General features: G+C 56.8%; 2 protein-coding genes across 4 annotated transcripts in view; one reads left to right on the forward strand and one right to left on the reverse strand.

Moving 5' to 3' along the window:
- Positions 1–16,520, reverse strand: part of UNK (unk zinc finger) — a 40,759-nt gene that overhangs the window by 1,796 nt on the left and 22,443 nt on the right. The window contains exons 2-15 of one of the 3 annotated variants that reach the window (XM_019026729.3): positions 14,023–14,193; positions 11,681–11,857; positions 11,384–11,514; positions 10,756–10,891; positions 10,092–10,209; positions 8,738–8,822; positions 7,080–7,222; positions 6,466–6,666; positions 5,824–5,889; positions 5,176–5,350; positions 4,207–4,308; positions 3,884–4,072; positions 1,338–1,519; positions 473–730 (exon numbers count right to left, since the gene is read on the reverse strand). In XM_019026729.3, the coding sequence (XP_018882274.1) occupies positions 473–730; positions 1,338–1,519; positions 3,884–4,072; positions 4,207–4,308; positions 5,176–5,350; positions 5,824–5,889; positions 6,466–6,666; positions 7,080–7,222; positions 8,738–8,822; positions 10,092–10,209; positions 10,756–10,891; positions 11,384–11,514; positions 11,681–11,857; positions 14,023–14,193 (2,134 nt within the window). Of the gene's footprint in view, positions 1–472; positions 731–1,337; positions 1,520–3,883; positions 4,073–4,206; positions 4,309–5,175; positions 5,351–5,823; positions 5,890–6,465; positions 6,667–7,079; positions 7,223–8,737; positions 8,823–10,091; positions 10,210–10,755; positions 10,892–11,383; positions 11,515–11,680; positions 11,858–13,983; positions 14,194–16,520 lie in introns of all 3 variants that reach the window. The other 2 variants (XM_019026728.3, XM_019026727.3) reach the window with 2 other exon arrangements.
- LOC101142496 (uncharacterized) lies at positions 1,630–2,975 on the forward strand. The gene has a single exon (XM_004041025.4). It carries the CDS (start codon positions 2,124–2,126, stop codon positions 2,751–2,753), a length of 630 nt encoding a protein of 209 aa, XP_004041073.1. The 5' UTR covers positions 1,630–2,123; the 3' UTR covers positions 2,754–2,975.

Consider the following 16,520-nt stretch of genomic DNA (forward strand, 5'->3'; position numbering starts at 1 on the left):
GGCCCAGAAAGGGCTGGGACATTCCCAGGGCCACACCTGGGGGCTTGGCTGCCCGAGAACAGAGGAAAGACAGCTCTTCCCACCATGCCACGTTGGCCCCTGGGACCCAGCAGGAGACCTGGGAAGGCAGGGGTAGCCCTGGGGTCCTGGGCCTCACTGGAAGGCCCGCTGCTCCATGGAGGGTGTACAGGAGGACGCATTTGGGGCCCAGGCATTTGAGAGAAGCTTGGTCAGGGCCGCCCTCAGGGGTGCTGGGGGTGGCACCGACACCCCTCACCCCCAGCCTTTTCACCTTCCCCAGTGCACTCTCCTCACCCACTCCCAGCAGGCCGGCCTTTTGAGTGCTGGCCCAGTGCTGGGCAGAGGCTCTCAGGAGGGTGGCCATCCCTGGAGCAGCCTGGACCAGGTCAGAGTCCAAGAGCTGGCTGAGACCACCGTGCATCCCACCCAGTGCTGCCCGACCTGGGCTGACCTTGTCCACTTGTTCCAGGTGGGCCCGCAGTTGTTTCTGGAGGGAGTAGAGGGTGGAGAGTGAGAGCGCCTCCAGGTCGGAGAAGGCAGGCAGGGCCTGGGGCTCAGGCCCCGCATGTAGCCGCTCCAGCTCCTCCTGGAGCTTCTTCACCTGCACCTCCAGTGCATCCCGCTGCTCCCGGGCCAGCTCGCACTCGGCGCCCGCCGCACTGGCCCGCTCACCAGCCTCCTCCGCCTCTTTCTTCCAGGCATCACAAGCCTGTGGGGACAGCATACAGTCTCATCACAATGGCCCTGCCCTGCCCCTGTCCCCAGAGAGCATCATCTCTTGGGGGCCACTCTGGCTGCGAGGCCTGGTGGGAAGCTGGGTTGGCTCTCTGGGAGGAGGGCAAGGAGGAGGCTGATGCTGTCTGCACAGAGGTTTCAGAACCTGCAGGAGACTCTCCCCTCTGTGGCCAGGGAAAGGGGCCTGGGCCTAGCACAGGAGGGGGCACAGGGTAGAGCTGGGATTCTGGCCAGCACCCATAGGGTAGCCGGCTGCAGCTGGACAGGGGGCCCATTTCAGAACCCAGAACCTTGGACTTGAAACCCTGGAGAGGTGAGGCTACTGGGAGGAGGCAGGTGGTCCTGGGACAGACTACAAGCAGCTCACAGAGAGAATTTGAAGCCTGCAACAACAGTAACCACCCAGGGTCCTGACTGGCAAAGCAAGTCCTCCCAGGGGGAGAGCGAGCGAACAAAACTGAGTTTCTGCTCTGTTCTTCAAGCCCCCGCTTTCCCCCACCCCACGCCCGCTCTGTGAAGGAAGGTCTTGGGCTGGATGCCACCCGGCACTGGGGAAGGCCGGCAGGCGCGGGGCCTGGTACCTGCTTGGCCTGCTTCCAGGACTCCTCCCACTGCTTGATGGTGCTGTTGGCTTCATCCAGCTCTTGCCGAAGTCGGGCCAGCTCGGCAGCCCCCGGCCCTGATAGGAAAGCGGGGGAAGTGCCCGGGGAGAAGCTTCCAGAGGCAAAATGCTCCCAGATGCTGCTGTTCATCCCGTTCAGACCTGCCCCAAGGAGGGGAAGAACATCAGCTCCGGAGGGCTTTGGGCCCAGGCCCTGGCCAGCCCTGCCTCAGGGGTTCCAGGGACTGGCTGTCCACTGGATGGGTGTGCAAGGCTCCAGCTAGTGTCAGGCCAGAGAATTCTGCAGGGACAGGAAGGCTGTGAAGGTGCAGGTGGCGGGGGCGGAGTCAGACCTAACCTTGAGTGCCACCTGCTAGTTGGTGCCACTCAACTTCCGAGGCTCAGCATCCTCCTGTGGGAAACGGGACTCTCATCACTGGCCTCACAGGGTAACTCAGGGGACTCAGGAAGTACTGCACGTGAGAGCAGTCCCAGGCCCCCGATAGTGGCAATTTATGATTGTGGCTTCACTTTTAGGCTAGGGCCTTTTTGCAGCCTGATGTGAGGCCCAGGAAGAGATAAAGGGGCAAAGACAGGCCAGAGCCTCATCGGATGGCAGAGCTGGGGCAGGAAGAGCTCAGGGAGCCTTGGGGCCATCCCCCTTGTTTTACAGACGAGGACCCTGGATAAAATGTTTTACCAAGAATTACACAAATTGTAAGTGGTAGGGCCAGGACACAGACAGGGAGTGTGGTTCCAAAGGCCTATGCTTTCCAGTCAACTATGCCGCGTGCACAGCCTCCCACCCACCACCAACCCAGCTGCCCTCTGCTCACTCGCTCAACAGATGTTTACTAACATCAGATCCCCCTGCTCTGGCCCCCAGGGCAGCCCCGGGCTTCCGAGAAGGACCCATATCCACCTCTGGCCTCACTCTGCCCATATGTACTTTCTGGTGACTTCTTCCTTGCTCCCTTTCCCACTAATCCAACCAGGATGTTCCAGAACCAGATTTAAGACGCTTTGCTCTCTGAGACACACAAGTGCACCCACAGAGGAGGGACATGGTCCTGTGCGGAGACCCTGTGGCATGCACTGTCTGAGCCATCTGCCCCATCCCAGAGGAAGACCTCAGGGTCACCCCACCCACATGAGACCAGCCCTGCAGCAAGCTCTCCTGTCCCACCCATCTCTCCTCCTCCCTTGGAGAAGCTCTCCTGACTCTGCTGTCCAGGTAGGCCCCTCTATGATTCTCAGGAGGATCCCAATGGCTGGGCACCTCTGCTTCCCGCGCTGGCCACAGCTGCTGGACAGCAGGGACTGTTGCACTTACACCTGTATCAATACACCTGTGCTCAATAGTCACATGGTGCAGGAAGGAGTGTGTGGCCAGTAAGTGGAGCTAAGTCTAGATGCCACCAGAAGCTGGGCATGGTGGTGCAACGCCTGTGGTCCCAGCTACTCAGGAGGCTGATGTGGAAGGATTACCTGAGCTCAGGAGTTCCAGGCTGCAGTGAGCTAGGATCATGCCACTGCACTGCACTCCAGCCTGGGTGACAGACTGAGACCCTACTCGAAAAAAAAAAAGATCCTATCCGAATATGGGGCAAGTCCGAAAAATGCAACACCAAGCACCTAAAGCTGACAGAATCAACGTAACAGAGAACAGCCTCTTCAAACTGGAAGGCGCTGAGAAATCCATGTGCTGTTCTGGGATCAGGAATGAGATAAGGGAAGCCACCAAACCCAATCAGAACTCTGAAGGGCTCAGTCCCTGGGCCTGAGCAAAATGCTGGCACTCTCGGGGAGGGAGCTCCTGGTGTCTGCAGCTGCTGGGGGAGAGTGAGAGCGGTGGTGCCATGTGCTTCCCATCCCGCCCTCAGGAACATCCCCTGACACACACAAGAGGAGATGCACAGCCGGCCCGCAGTGGCACAGGCCTCTGTGCCATTCTTCTAGCCACTAAACCTTGAAGTGCCCTCAGGAACCCCCATTCCATACCATTCTAATTCTGTAGGCAAACAGCCTTCTGGGCCAGCCCTGGGCCTCCCTGGAGCCTCTGCCCGGCAGGAAGGGCACCCGAAGCCAGGGGTTAACCTGTCTAGCTTCTCCCTTGGTCCCCTGTGAACCTGGCTGGTGTGAGCCAGCCTCTCGGAGCCTGGGGTGACTGGGCAGAACAGAACCATGCTGTGAAAGAGACCAGGCCCAGCCCTGGCGACTGAGACCCCTGCTCTCACTGGCCTCATGCCTAGCACTTCAGCCCCATTACTCCATTCAATGCTCACAACAATGTTAGGAGGTGGATGCTGCCGTTATACCCATTTCACAGCAGACGAAACTAAGGCAGAGAGGCTCAATCACTTGTCCAGGGTCACACAGACAGGAATCTGACTCTGCCTCCTCGCCCAAGGCCTCTGCCCTAACCCCCAGCCTAGCTGATATGCCGTAGATGGGGTGGCCAGAGGCACCTCCTAAAGGCGCAGGTTCCTGCCCCAGTTCTCCTGAGTGAACCACTCCCTCTCTTACCCAAAGATCCATGTGATGCTGAGGTTCCCAAAAATGTGTTTTCCGACTGGCTCAGGTGGCCCTGGGGCTGCTGCAGGAAATGCGAGGAGAGGCTGACGGGAGGGGACGGGGATGCTGAGTGGAAGGAGGCAGAGCTGCCCAAGGAGCCGGGGATGTTCACGGGCGCAGAGCTCTGCAGCAAGCTGCCGCCTGCAAGAGAGGCCCAGGGAGGTCGGGCTGGGTGAGGGCAGCGGAAGCCAGGCGGGCCACACAGAGCAAGGGGCCTGGGCCAGGCAGGAACCCGAGGAGTCCTCCAGGCTGCCCTGCCCACCCACACCCCGTACCGATGGTGATGCTTCCTGGGTGGGGCACTGTGCTGTTATCGAAAGTCTTCTCCAGGGCGGCCACGCCAAACTCATTCAGGTCCAGGTCATCCAAAGCAGACTCTAGGGACAGAGAAGAGTGGGATGTGACCTCCCGAGGGCCCATCTGACCCTGACCACCTCGTCTACTGCCCACACTGCATCTTCATGCCCATGCTACGCTGGGTCCGTATTCTCCCAAGCCCCTGTGCTCTTCCTTCAGCTGCTTCCTATGCCAATCCTAACTCCTGACTTCTGACACCGTCTGCCAGTCATGTCCAACCCAAATGCCTCTCCTTTCTGAATCTTCTTTGATACTTCCAGGAGAAATCACATCCCCATCCAGGGTCCCTGCCTCGGACAAGGGTCTTGTCCCCTGATGTTACAACTCGAGGGTCTCAGCCCCGGGATCAGTGGGGGTGGGCGGGTCTCTGGGCACTCAGTGGCTGGTGTACAGCAGGTGCTTGACAAATGTCCACTGGGTGGGAAGTTTCCCTCTAGAGGGCAGGAGCAGCATGTTGTCATCTGTCTCCTCAGTGCCTGCCACAGGACCTGGCACAAAGTGGGCACCTAGAAATGAGTACTGAAAGAAAGGAGCACCAATTTCTAGCACCAGCAATTCTAAGAACGTCATGCTGGCCATTCACTACACAAGGACACCAGTGAGATGAGTGGGGACTGAACGACACGTCTTGGGGTGAGACTGTACTCACCAAGGGGAAAAGGCACCTCTTTCTAATTTGCACAAAGGAGCTCTAACGGCCAGTCCTGGCCCTACACCTTGGGGTCATTTCCCCTTTAGCTCAAAGGACTCAGAGTGCCCATCCCCTGATTTTCCCAGGACAGATGTCTAAGGGGTCTGGTGTGCTGATTTGAGACTCGCTTCAGAGACTGGGGGGTCTCTGACCCCAGACCCAGTCCTGGGCTTTCAAACAGAAATGGCCTAGTTACCTATGACTGACTCTACCGTGTCGCTGGTGGGGTAGAAGGGCAGAGCGTTTGCATTCATGCCGGGGACGCTGCTGGTGCCCACTGGGCTAGGGGGGGTAGCTGCCAGGCTGGAGGTGATACTAGAAGAGATGCTTGAGGTCAGGGGGCTGCCTGCGGGGAGGATGCCCAGCATGTCCTGCAACGAGAGAGGGAAGAGGAGAAGCAATGGTAGGCCTGCATACGGAGGCCAGGACGAGAGGCTGGAGAGGGGCTGGGGGCAAGGGAAATGGCCCGTGCCAGCTCTAGTCCGGGTGCCCCCATGCCCACATGGGCCCTGGCACACCCAACACCTTGTTGAGAGCATGGAGTTGGAGGTGCGGAGGTTGCCAGGCCCATTTGCCCCTACAATCCTGTAGCAGGGAAGGGAGAAGCGAGTACAGGGCCTGGCAGAGTGCAGAGGCTCCAGGAACACTTTCTCCACTGAGTCTAGGAGGTGAGGGGCTCCAGGGCCTGACCCCCTACCCTCTCTGGATTTGTGGCTGGGACCCCACTTTAGTCCTGCCCTCAGCTTTCGGGAAAAGTGGTGCCTCCCACTCCCCGAAGCCTCCTGGGGTTCTGGGCCACTCCTGTCCACAGCAGAGGGGAGGAAGGGGGCTGAGAGCTCTATACCTGTTTGGGCTGAAGCAGAGGCTGCTCTTGACTCCTGGGCTCTAATGAGTGGGGTTTTAATTTGGCCTGAGGGAGAAAATTCAGGGAGTGGATGAATGTGGTGCTGGGGGGTCCCTGAGTCCATCTGACCCTGAGGCTGCAGGTACCAGGGGGCAGGTGGTGGCAGACATGCAACCCCTCTTCACATGCATGCACACACCCCCTTCTTCCTCCCCACCCCCTACTCCCTTCCCCTACCCTAAGCAGGGAGCTGCCCTTCTCCTCCCGGTGACACCAGGCCTCATGTAAGCCCAGAAGGTATCTCTCCAGGCCCAGTTAGGGACCCCTGTGTCCTGCTTCCCCAGGCCCTGCCTTTCCATGAAGGCAGTTCAGGGCAGCAGAAGGACCGCGCCCAGGCGGGATCTGGCTCCTCTCCTAACCAGCTCTGCGGCCCAGGGGAGGCTGTGCAGCCTCCCCAGCCTTCCTGTCTTCAGCTGCAAATGGGCTGACACTGCTCCCTCTGTTCAGTCCTGAAGAGGCCGAGGACAGTGGAGTCCTAGCTCCCAGTCATCCTCCCCATAGCTGGACCAAGACACTCCTCCAAGATTCTCTTGCCCCACGCAGGAGAAGGCTAACCTCACTGCTGCCTCCCTCATCCCTTACCTGGCATTTGAAATTTTTCAGGTACTCGGCTCCCACCTGGTCTTCCCTCTCGAAGCCGGGAGCCTTCTTATAGCTGCCAGGGGCCAGGCCAGACTCCCCAGGGAAGACGATGCCCTCCAGGTTTGGGGGCTTCCTGATGGAGCCCGGTGGGGAGCCGCAGAGGTTAGACGGGCTGCCTAGGCTGCTGTTTCTACAGAGGAGCTGCGGAGAAGGAGGGGAGGGAGCGGGCCCGTGGGCACAGCGCAGGCTGGTACGTGGCCCGTCCTCCACCCTCTCCAGAGGGAGTCTTCAAGGGGCTCAGTTCCACTTTCATCTGCCAACGAGCAGCAGTGACCACTCGGGGAGCCCGAAGCTCACGAAGGAAAGGGGAGTGACCTCAGGCTTTGTCCCTGCCACCAGTCCTACAGGCTCATCAGCACAGGCTCTGGGGACTGCCCTACCCCACCCCCGGGCCTCGGCTTTTGACGAAGAATGCTGAGATGGAAAAGACAGATCCCCCTGGCCTGAGGACAAATACCAGGATGGTCTCCCAAGCCCAGGCTGAAAGGGCCTAGGAGGCAAGTGTTGGCTCTGTCAGGCATGGTGCCCACCCACTCCCCAGGATGGACACGTACGGCACTGAGGTCAGGGGCATGCGGGCTGGAGGGGCTCACAGGCACCGAGTCTCCGGCGGCAGACGGCATGTACAGGACAGGACCCGGCTGGGTGGGGCTGGACACAGCTGAGGAAGGCTGCAGGTCGTCACTCAGGGGTGGCTCTGCAAGAGTCAGGGGCAGGGGTCAGCAGGCCCGAGCCAGCTCTGTCCCTCCAAAAATGCTCCTGGGTCCCTTCCAAAGGGACCACAAATCCCCCTGCACATAAAGGGAAGGTTCCTACGACATCTCTAGTAACACCATGTCTGTGCATTTACTGTGTGCCAGGCACTGTGCCAGCACTTTGCAGTAATTGTGAATCTTCATGGTGACCAGAAGATACCAGTAATATGGTCTCAATTTTATAAATAAGAAAACTGAGGCTCAGAGAGGTAAGGTAAACCCACCAAAGTGACAGAGCTAAAACACAGAAGAGCTGGGACTTGAATGCTGATCTGTACAACTCCAAAGCCTGAATCACTTCCTTATGCCGTCTCAGCCAGGCGGTCCCAATGCCCATGGCCGGGGACCACCTCTGCATCAAGAATATGCTTCTCCCGCCCAGGGCCCTCGATTTATTTTCCATTCTCATCTCAGAGATAGGGCCTGAGCCTGGAAAGAGGTTAAGGAGACCCAGGGCAGTATCTTGGGGTGGAAAGAGGTGTTAACAGGTACAAACTGGAGCTCTGTCTCTGAGACTGGTGGCGGCCTACAGTATCATGCTGAGGATCCAGACCCACACTGTCCCACAAGGCAGCCGAAAGCCACATGTGGCTACTGAACTCCTGAAACAGGCTGGTCTGAATGGAAATATCCCATAGGCATTAAAATGCATATCAGATCTCATAGACTTAGTACAAAAAAGTAAAATGTCTTGATATTTTTGTATATTGATTATTGAAATAACCTTTTATGTTGGGCTAAATACAAATGTGTTATTAAAATTAATTTAACAACATATTTTCCAATGTTTAATTTTTTTTTAATTTTTTTTTTTTTTTTTTTTTTAAGACAGAGTCTCGCCCTGTTGCCCAGGCTGGAGTGCGGCGGCGTGATCTCGGCTCACTGCAACCTCTGCTTCCTGGGTTCAAGTGATTCTCATGCCTCAGCCTCCCGAGTAGTTGGGATTACAGGCGTGTGCCACCATGCCCAGCTCATTTTCATATTTTGCTATTTTTGTTAACATGCTTAAATATTTTAACTTTAAAATGACATATGGGGGTTGCACTATATTCTGACTGGCTAGCTCTGCTCTAGAGGCCTGAGCAGGACTCAGCAGAGAAGAGCTCCATGTTCCATTAGTGATGTCTGTCATGGGTATGACATGGGCTGGCTGGTGGGATTTGCCAAGTCAGCCATGGGAGGCACAGTGCCTCAACCCTCCCTGGAACCATGAGTGCTCAACCAGGCGGACAATCCCTGCAGTCTCTATCTCACTACTTTGGAAGCTCTAGGCCTTCAAGGCTACTTCCAGAAAGGTGGGGGAATGGAGCTTCCAGTGGGGACAAGGCCTGCTGCTGGCAGGCCAGAACTCCTGTGCAGGGCATACTGCCAGGGGCCATCCCCGGCCTAAGCCTGAGCTAGCCAGGCGAGGGAGGGGTGGGAGAGGGCACTGCCCCGGGGCAATGGGAACAGCATACGTTCTACGTGGGCAAAGGCGCAGAAGGGTCCTCGGGGACAGCTGCCCGACTGCTGCATGTCGTTGCACTTGGTGGACTTGTAGATCTGGAGGGCAGAGCACAGGCAAGTCAGGCTCAGGCCCTGAGGGAAGGCCGGGCAGGCTCCCCTTCCTCCAGCATGAGTGCGCTGGCTGTCATCTCTTGCCCTGTGTCCCCGGCCCCTCCCCTCCCCTCCACTATGTCTCTCCCTACCAGCTTCTTACTCAAACTCCTGAGGCAGCCCACCACCACTCCCCATTGTCACTGACAGCCTCTGTTCTGGGGCCACAGGTCCCACCAGCCCTCCCAAAGGGATCCCCCAGTGACTCTCCACTCACGGGCATGGCCAGGTCTGTGCCTCCAAGCGTGCCTCCTGGGCATTAAGGGAGCCACAGTCTCAGGCAACTACCCCTGCCAATGTGAACCCTGTCAGGATACCCTGGGTTGTGACCTATACTAAGTAACCTTCCACTCTGCTGTCTGCAGCTACATAAGGTAGTTTCTGTCCGCGTGTCTACCTCAGGGTGTCCTGGCTTCCATGGAACACCAAGGGCAGGGACTGCAGGTGCCTCTCTGAACCCCAGACAAGACCTAGGCACACAGATATGGCCCAGGCTACCTCTTGGGGCCAGAGGGCAAGGGAACTGTGTCAGGGAGGTTGCTGATACTCTAGGCCCTGATATGAGACAGGGCAACAGGAAGGAGCTTATTTTTTTTCAATTCTTTTTTTTTTTTTTTTGATGGAGTCTCACTCTGTCACCCAGGCTGGAGTGCAGTGGTGCGATCTTGGCTCACTGCAACTTCCGCCTCCCGGGTTCAAGCAATCCTCCCACCTCAGCCTCCCGAGTAGCTGGGGTTACAGGCGCTCACCACCAAATCTGGCTAATTTTTGTATATTTAGTAGAGATGGCATGTTGCAGGCTAGTCTCGAACTCCTGACCTCAAGTGATGCACCCACCTCGGCCTCCCAGAGTGCTGGAATTATAGGCATAAGCCACCGTGCCCGGCCCTATTTTTTCAATCCTGATGTCACTGCATTACAAGCACCATGAGTGGTGGAAAGCCCAGAGTGGCCAGGTCGCCACACTCCATCTACACCTGCCCTGTCAGGAGGCCTGGGGGACACAGAACTGGAAGCAGAGGGCTGCTTGGTGAGTGTGGAAGATGCCAAATTCAGCGTGCAGGGATCCTCTAGGCACTGCCAGGGGAGAGCTGGTGGCCACAAGTCCCTCTTCCAGGATGGCATCAGGATGGGTTCTGCCAACATCTCTACTGATCCTGCCTGCCTCTCTCCTTACTTCCCAAAGCCACCCCCTCACCCTGCTGTGGGGCCCACCTCGGGGTGGAACTGCTGCTCGGTGCGGGTGTGGCAGTACTGGCAGGCGTCTCCGTTCTCACACTTGCCAGGGTCTCCCCACTCATCCCCGTGCTTGACGTTTGGACATGGAGACGACCTGGCCAACAAGAGGGTGGGGTCAGATGGAGAAAGGAGAAGGTGAGATCGGAGCCTAGCAGGTGCCACCTGGACCCAGCCTCATAGGCATGAGCACAGAAATGGAAAAGACCAGCTGCAGAGTCAGGGCCTTGCTGGTGCCACAAGCCAAGCTCTTTCTCTGACCCAGCCTGGCCAAATCACCACAAAGGATACTGTTTGATTCCCCTCAGCCAGGCCCTCCCACTAGCCCAAGTAGGGTCAGGCTGGAGCTACAACCACACTGTCCACGCTGTGGCCTGGTCCTCATTCAACACATTCCCCTCAGGATCAGAAGCGGTGGAGCCTCAGAGACGGTCTGACCAGGGTCCTCATTCATGCAGGAGGTGAAGCTGGCTCCTACTGTCCAGCTATCCTCACTATGCCCTCCCCTGGGCCCTGGGCTTGCGATCCTGTCATCCCCAGGACCAGCCTCCCGTCCTCCCCGAGAGCCAGTGGGAGCAGCCTCTGCCTGACCCCTTCCCTGCCACTCCTCCCTCCCGTGGCTGGCCTCCTGGGGCCTAAGGACCTGTATTTGTGCTTCCGGGGGCTCCGCCGCCGGTCCTTGCTGTTGTGGTAGTAGGGACAGGCATAGCCTTGGCGGCACAGCCGCGGGGGCTTCTTGCAAGGCTCCGTCTTATAGTTCCCCAGCACATAAGCAGTCTCTGCACAGGGGGCCAGAGGGCAGGGGTCAGGTGAGAGGTGCTGGAGCACCCCAACACTAGCAGGACTGGAGTGGAGGGAAGGAGAAGCCACTGGGAAGGAGTCCAAGACAGGAGGCCCCTGCGAGATGTGAGTAGGGCCCCTCCTCCCAGGCCATGGCACAGCCCCAGGTGCAGCAAGGACGACAGACGCTGTCCATCAGAGAGACACTCACAGCTCACAGGGTGAAAGGGCACTCTTGCAGGGCGGAAAACATTTGCATGTGCACTTATGTATGTGCCTGTGCACATGTGAAAGCCTGGAGGGATCTTGGGAACATGATGTGTCAGGGAAAACGCCCCTAGAGGCGCCTTTTGAATGGTGGGTGTAGGGTGGGATGCGGGCCAGGTCGGGGCTTCGGCTAGAGCAGGCAGTAGGTGGTGGTGAGCCAAATCCCCAGGGCAGCTATGAGCAGGATTATAGGGAGGGCACGGCTGAGGCGTGGATGCCTGTACCTTGCCACCGAGGCTCCTCGCTGAGGATCTTTTCTATCATGGCATGGCTCGCAGCCCCAGCCGACTGGCCCTCTATGCTCCCCTCTACCGTGGTCTGGCCATTCTGCAAGGCCTCCATGGCCTGAAGCTCCCTGGGAGGAGAGGAAAGAACAGAGAGGGTGGAGAGGGGGCATGAGGGGGCAAGAACCAGAGTGCCAGCCCTCCACTGCAGTCTGAGGTACTCACCATCATTAGCCGCCAGGCCCCTGCCCTGGACCCCAGCCTACTGCCATCAGCCCAGCCCAGCACCCAGCCCACCTGATGTCGTAGACAGGGGAGCGGAGGTCATGGGGCCCGTGGGCAAAAGCGCAGTGCAGGCCGTTTTTGGTGCAGTTGCCTTTCGAGTCTGTCTCGTGGATGCAGATTCCAGTTTTGTAGTAACGAAGGTGGTACCTGCGCTCAGTGTCCCCTGTGGTTCTGTGCAGGAATGGGCACCTGGAACATGGTAGTGGGGGTCACTCAACTTTGCTGCCTGCAGCCTAGGCTTCCCTGCCTACCCCCTGCCCTTACCCCAACTGTTTTTGTTGTTGTTTGTTTGTTTTGTTTTGTTTTTGAGACGGAGTCTTGCTCTGTCGCCAGGCTGGAGTGCAGTGGCGCGATCTTGGCTCACTGCAACTCTGACTGCCTGGTTCAAGTGATTCTCCTGCCTCAGCCTCCCGAGTAGCTGGGACTACAGGCACACACCACTATGCCCAGCTAATTTTTGTATTTTTAGTAGAGACGGGGTTTCACCATGTTGGCCAGGATGGTCTCGATCTCCTGACCTCATGATCTGCCCACCTCAGCCTCCCAAAGTGCTGGGATTACAAGCGTGAGCCACTGCGCCTGGCCTTTCTCCAACCATTGAACAGCTTTCACTATGGCCTGGAAGGTGCACTAGGAAGAAGGCAATGATGAGCCCTGCTGCGAGGTAAGAGAACTGCCCTGCTGCTGCCTGCAGCCTAAATGGGGCCCAACAGGGCCTGGCATTCCAGCGCAGGACAGACATCTGGGAGAACAAATGCTGCCCAGGCTTGGGGACCGTCAGAGAAGCAAATGATCTACTCAAAACTCAGGTATAGCCTTCCTCCCCTGAGTGCTTCGTTAGGCTAGGGGTAGGGTCAGCAAGCCTTGGGCCTCCATGAGAAAGAGGTGCTAGGCTGGGCCAGTAGCTCACACCTGCAATCTCAGCACTTTGGGAGGCAAGGCAAGAGGATCATTTGAGGCCAGGAATTTGAGACCAGCCTGGGCAACACAGTGAAGACATTCCCTCACCCATCTCTACAAATTAAAAATGTTTTAAATCATGGCCAGGCATGGTGGCTCACCCCTGTAAATCCCAACACTTGTGGGAGGCTGAGGCGGGTGGATCACCTGAGGTCTCCTGACCAGCTTGGACAACAGGCAAAACCCCATCTCTACTAAAAATACAAAAAATTAGCAGGGCATGGTGGCCTGCGCCTGTAATCCCAGCTACTTGGGAGGCTGAGGTAGAATTGCTTGAACCCGGGAGGTGGTGGTTGCAGTGAGCTGACATGGAAGTGCCAGTGGAAGCAGGTGCCCATTCCAGCCTCGGCAACAGAGCGGACTCCATCTCAAAAAAAAAGAAATCAACTGAAGCCGGGCATAGTGGCTCATGCCTGTAATTCCAGCACTTTGGGAGGCCAAGGAGGGCGGATCACCTGAGGTCAGGAGGTCGAGACTAGCCTGGTCAGCATGGTGAAACCCTGTCTCTACTAAAAATGCAAAATTAGCTGGGTATTGTGGTGCACGCCTGCAGTCCCAGCTACTTGGGAGGCTGAGGCAGGAAAATCACTTGCACCCAGGAGGTGGAGGTTGCAGTGAGCCAAGATCACACTGCTGCACTCCAGCCTGGGCAACAGAGTAGAGTTTGAGGGTGCAGCGAGGATGCTGCCACTGCACTCCAGCCTGGGGGAAAGAGGGAGACCCTGTCTAAATAAATAAATAAAATTATAAAAATTTTAAAAAAGAAAGAGGGCTGACGTAGGGAAGGCTCTATGAGACAAGCAGGGTCAGTGAATGTTCCGTTGGTGACACTCCCAGGTGTGGCACCTCCCTATGTCTGTCATTAGTGTGACACTCCCAGGTGTGGCACCTCCCTATGTGTCATCAGTGCGACACTCCCAGGTGTGGCACCTCCCTGTGTCTGTCAGTGCTGTGCCCTATTTCTCTACAGAGATTTGCAGTAAGATATTTAGGGTCAGCAAACCTGGGCACTGGTGAGGCGCTCTCTCTAAACAGCCAGCTTTGGTGGGAACTGCATGGGATGTGATCCCCAGGGGAGGATGAAAAAAGGCCAGGGAGCCTCCTGGGTTCAGATGTGGGCCCTTAGGCTTAGTGAAAGAAAGGCCTGTCTTAGGTTTCCTAAAAGTGGGAAAGGGAAATGGTACCTCCCCGCAGCCTACCGCCAGGGATGGTGGGGTCTGAGTCCAGGCTCGGGCCATGGGCTGGGCTGCAACCAGTCCTCTGGATGGCTTCCCAGAATCTGCCCAGCCTACCCTGAGGGCATCTGACCCAGAAGGAGACACGGGGCTCCTCTGAGGACAGGCTGGGTCACTCACTCGTCGCCCTCCGGGCAGAGGCCTGTAGCCTCGTCGTACTTGGTGCAGTAGACGTCAGGGCTGTAATTGAAGGTGCCGTCCCGACGGCGGATGGACCGGCGGCGCCGCTGGTTCACGAAGTGCCAGTGGAAGCAGGTGTAGGGCCGATGCTGCGTGCATTTGTGTTGCACAAAGAGTGGGCACTGCTCTGTGCGGAATTCTTTCAGGTACCTGCAGAGAGAGCCCCGCATGGGGCAGGCCGGGAACAGAGAATGAAGTCTCTTGCTTCCCAGCAAGAAGTTAGCCGCCAAGTCCCCTGAGGGCCCTGCTCTGGGGTGCTAGTTCCACTGGAACACCAGGAGAGACCCAGAGCTGTAAGGCTACACCTCAGCTCTAGGATCCAAACCAACACCCCAGTCCCACACCAGCCTGAAAGGCAGGAACCACAGACCACGGGGGCCTCGGCGGTCAGCTGTCCGCTGTGTTGACCAGCTGTGGCGTTAATCAGCAGCTTGGTTCTCTGAGCCCTTTCCAAGGTTTCCCAAGCCAAACCACTAATCACAGGCAAAGGGCTGCAAATAAGAGCATGAGGCGCCTCTGCCAAACTCTACAGGCCTCTGCTACCCAGGTCCACCTGCCTGTTGTTGCAGGCCTCGCCTGTACCATGAGCTGGGGCTGTGGGCTGAGAGGAGAAATCTACAGATAAGCACTTAGGCTTTTCAGCTCTGAAGCTGAAAGCCCAGGTCACAAGGCATCCCTCGGGACTACTGACTCAGTAATTACTATCCTGTCTGCCCGCCTCTGCTCAGAGACATTTCCTAGCACTACCTAGATCTGTGCTTGGGAAAATCTCATACCGAAGTTCTGAAGATACCCGCCCCCCACCCCCCGCCCCCGCCCCTGCTGCTCCAGCCTGTTCTGTCCCCAGTCATGTCACCTCATGTGAGTACCTGCAGCAGCCGGGCTATTTATGTCCTGGGGGCATGAAGCTGTCTCCTTTTGGCCGCCTCCTCCCAACCTTCACTGGTCTCTCTCCTCTGCCCTGCATGTGTAACAGCCAAGACACTCCCAAATCTCTTCTCCCACATTCCACCCAGTGGAAGGCCCCAGACCCACTTACCCCCTTACATCTGGGTTTTTGTTCGCTACATGTGTCCAGGTTGGGGGGTCTCCTAGACTGGGCTCCCCTGCCCCCGGCCCCAGAAGGACAGGCAGTTAGTATAGTTCTCTTTAGTCTCTCGAGCCTAACAATGCAAGCAACAAATGGCTTGGGAAAGGACATCTAACGTCATCGAGAAGGACGGTGCCAGAGGCTTGGAGACTGCAGAAAGAAGCATGAAGGGAACAGAAGTCGATCTAAAAAAGGGATCCTCGACCCAGGCTGGGATGCAGGAAGGAGGAAGGGGGAAGAGGGGAGGAGAGGTACTAGTGGATGAAGAATTTGAAGGTGTTTTTGGAACAGAAACAGTATGAGTTTAGAAACAGTGTGTCTGGTTCTAAGAGCTCCCAGTACCTTCGTGGATGTGCGTGGAATAGGAAGGGAACTGGAAAAGAGAAAAGGAGGATGAGGTGAGGTGCAGGAGGCAAACTGCAAATTTCAAGGGCCTCATCTCTGGGCTCCAGGTACATCCTGAAGACCCCAGGCAGAAATCTGGAAGCCTCCCTATGGCCTGATGCTCTCCTGGTCCCTTTGGCATTTGAAGCAAAGGTTCTTCTCCTTTACTGTCTGGTTAGACAAAAAGCTGTGCCCTCCTGCTACACAAAGGTACCAAGCCTGGCACTGAGCTGGGATACCCATTCCTCAAACTGGTAGGACCATCCCTCTCCTGGGAGGTACATCCTCTTCCTGACTTTTTGGACCTACAAAGAAACTACCTCAGGAGGTAACAGAAAATGGGAGAGAAGGAACTTTCCTGAAAGAGGGAAGCTGGGCCCAGAGCCAGGAGCACAGAAGAGTGAGGCATGGTTAGAATGGGCAGATTAAGGACAGAACATCCAGTTAAACTGGAATCTCATATAAGCAATGAATAATATTTTAGCCTAATTAAGTCTCAAATATTGCATGGGACATACTTATCCTAAAGAAATTATCTGCTTCTGGTCAGGCACGGTGGCTCATGCCTGTAATCCTAGCACTTTGGGAAGCTGGGGCGGGCGGATCACCTGAGGTCTGGAGTTCAAGACCAGACTGGCCAAACTGCTGAAACCTGGTCTCTACTAAAAATATAAAAAAACGGCTGGGCGCAGTGGCTCATGCCTGTAATCCCAGCACTTTGGGAGGCTAAGGCGGGTGGATCACAAGGTCAACAGATCGAGACCATCCTGGCCAACCTGGTGAAACCATGTCTCCACCAAAAAAATACAAAAATTAGCTGGGCGTGGTGGCGTGTGCCTGTAGTCCCAGCTACTCAGGAGGCTGAGGTAGAAGTACCTGAACCCAGGAGGCGGAGGTTGCAGTGAGCCAAGATCGTGCCATTGCACTCCAGCCAGGGCAATAAGAGCAAAACTCCATCTCAAAAATAAATAAATAAATACATAAATACATAAATTATCTGTTT

This window comes from Gorilla gorilla, chromosome 4 (assembly GCF_029281585.2).
Source record: "Gorilla gorilla gorilla isolate KB3781 chromosome 4, NHGRI_mGorGor1-v2.1_pri, whole genome shotgun sequence".
Lineage (NCBI taxonomy): Eukaryota > Metazoa > Chordata > Mammalia > Primates > Hominidae > Gorilla > Gorilla gorilla.

Bases quoted from the DNA above. Each gene is read 5' to 3' on its own strand.
- LOC101142496 (XM_004041025.4), top strand. From the start codon at position 2,124: ATGCTTTCCAGTCAACTATGCCGCGTGCACAGCCTCCCACCCACCACC.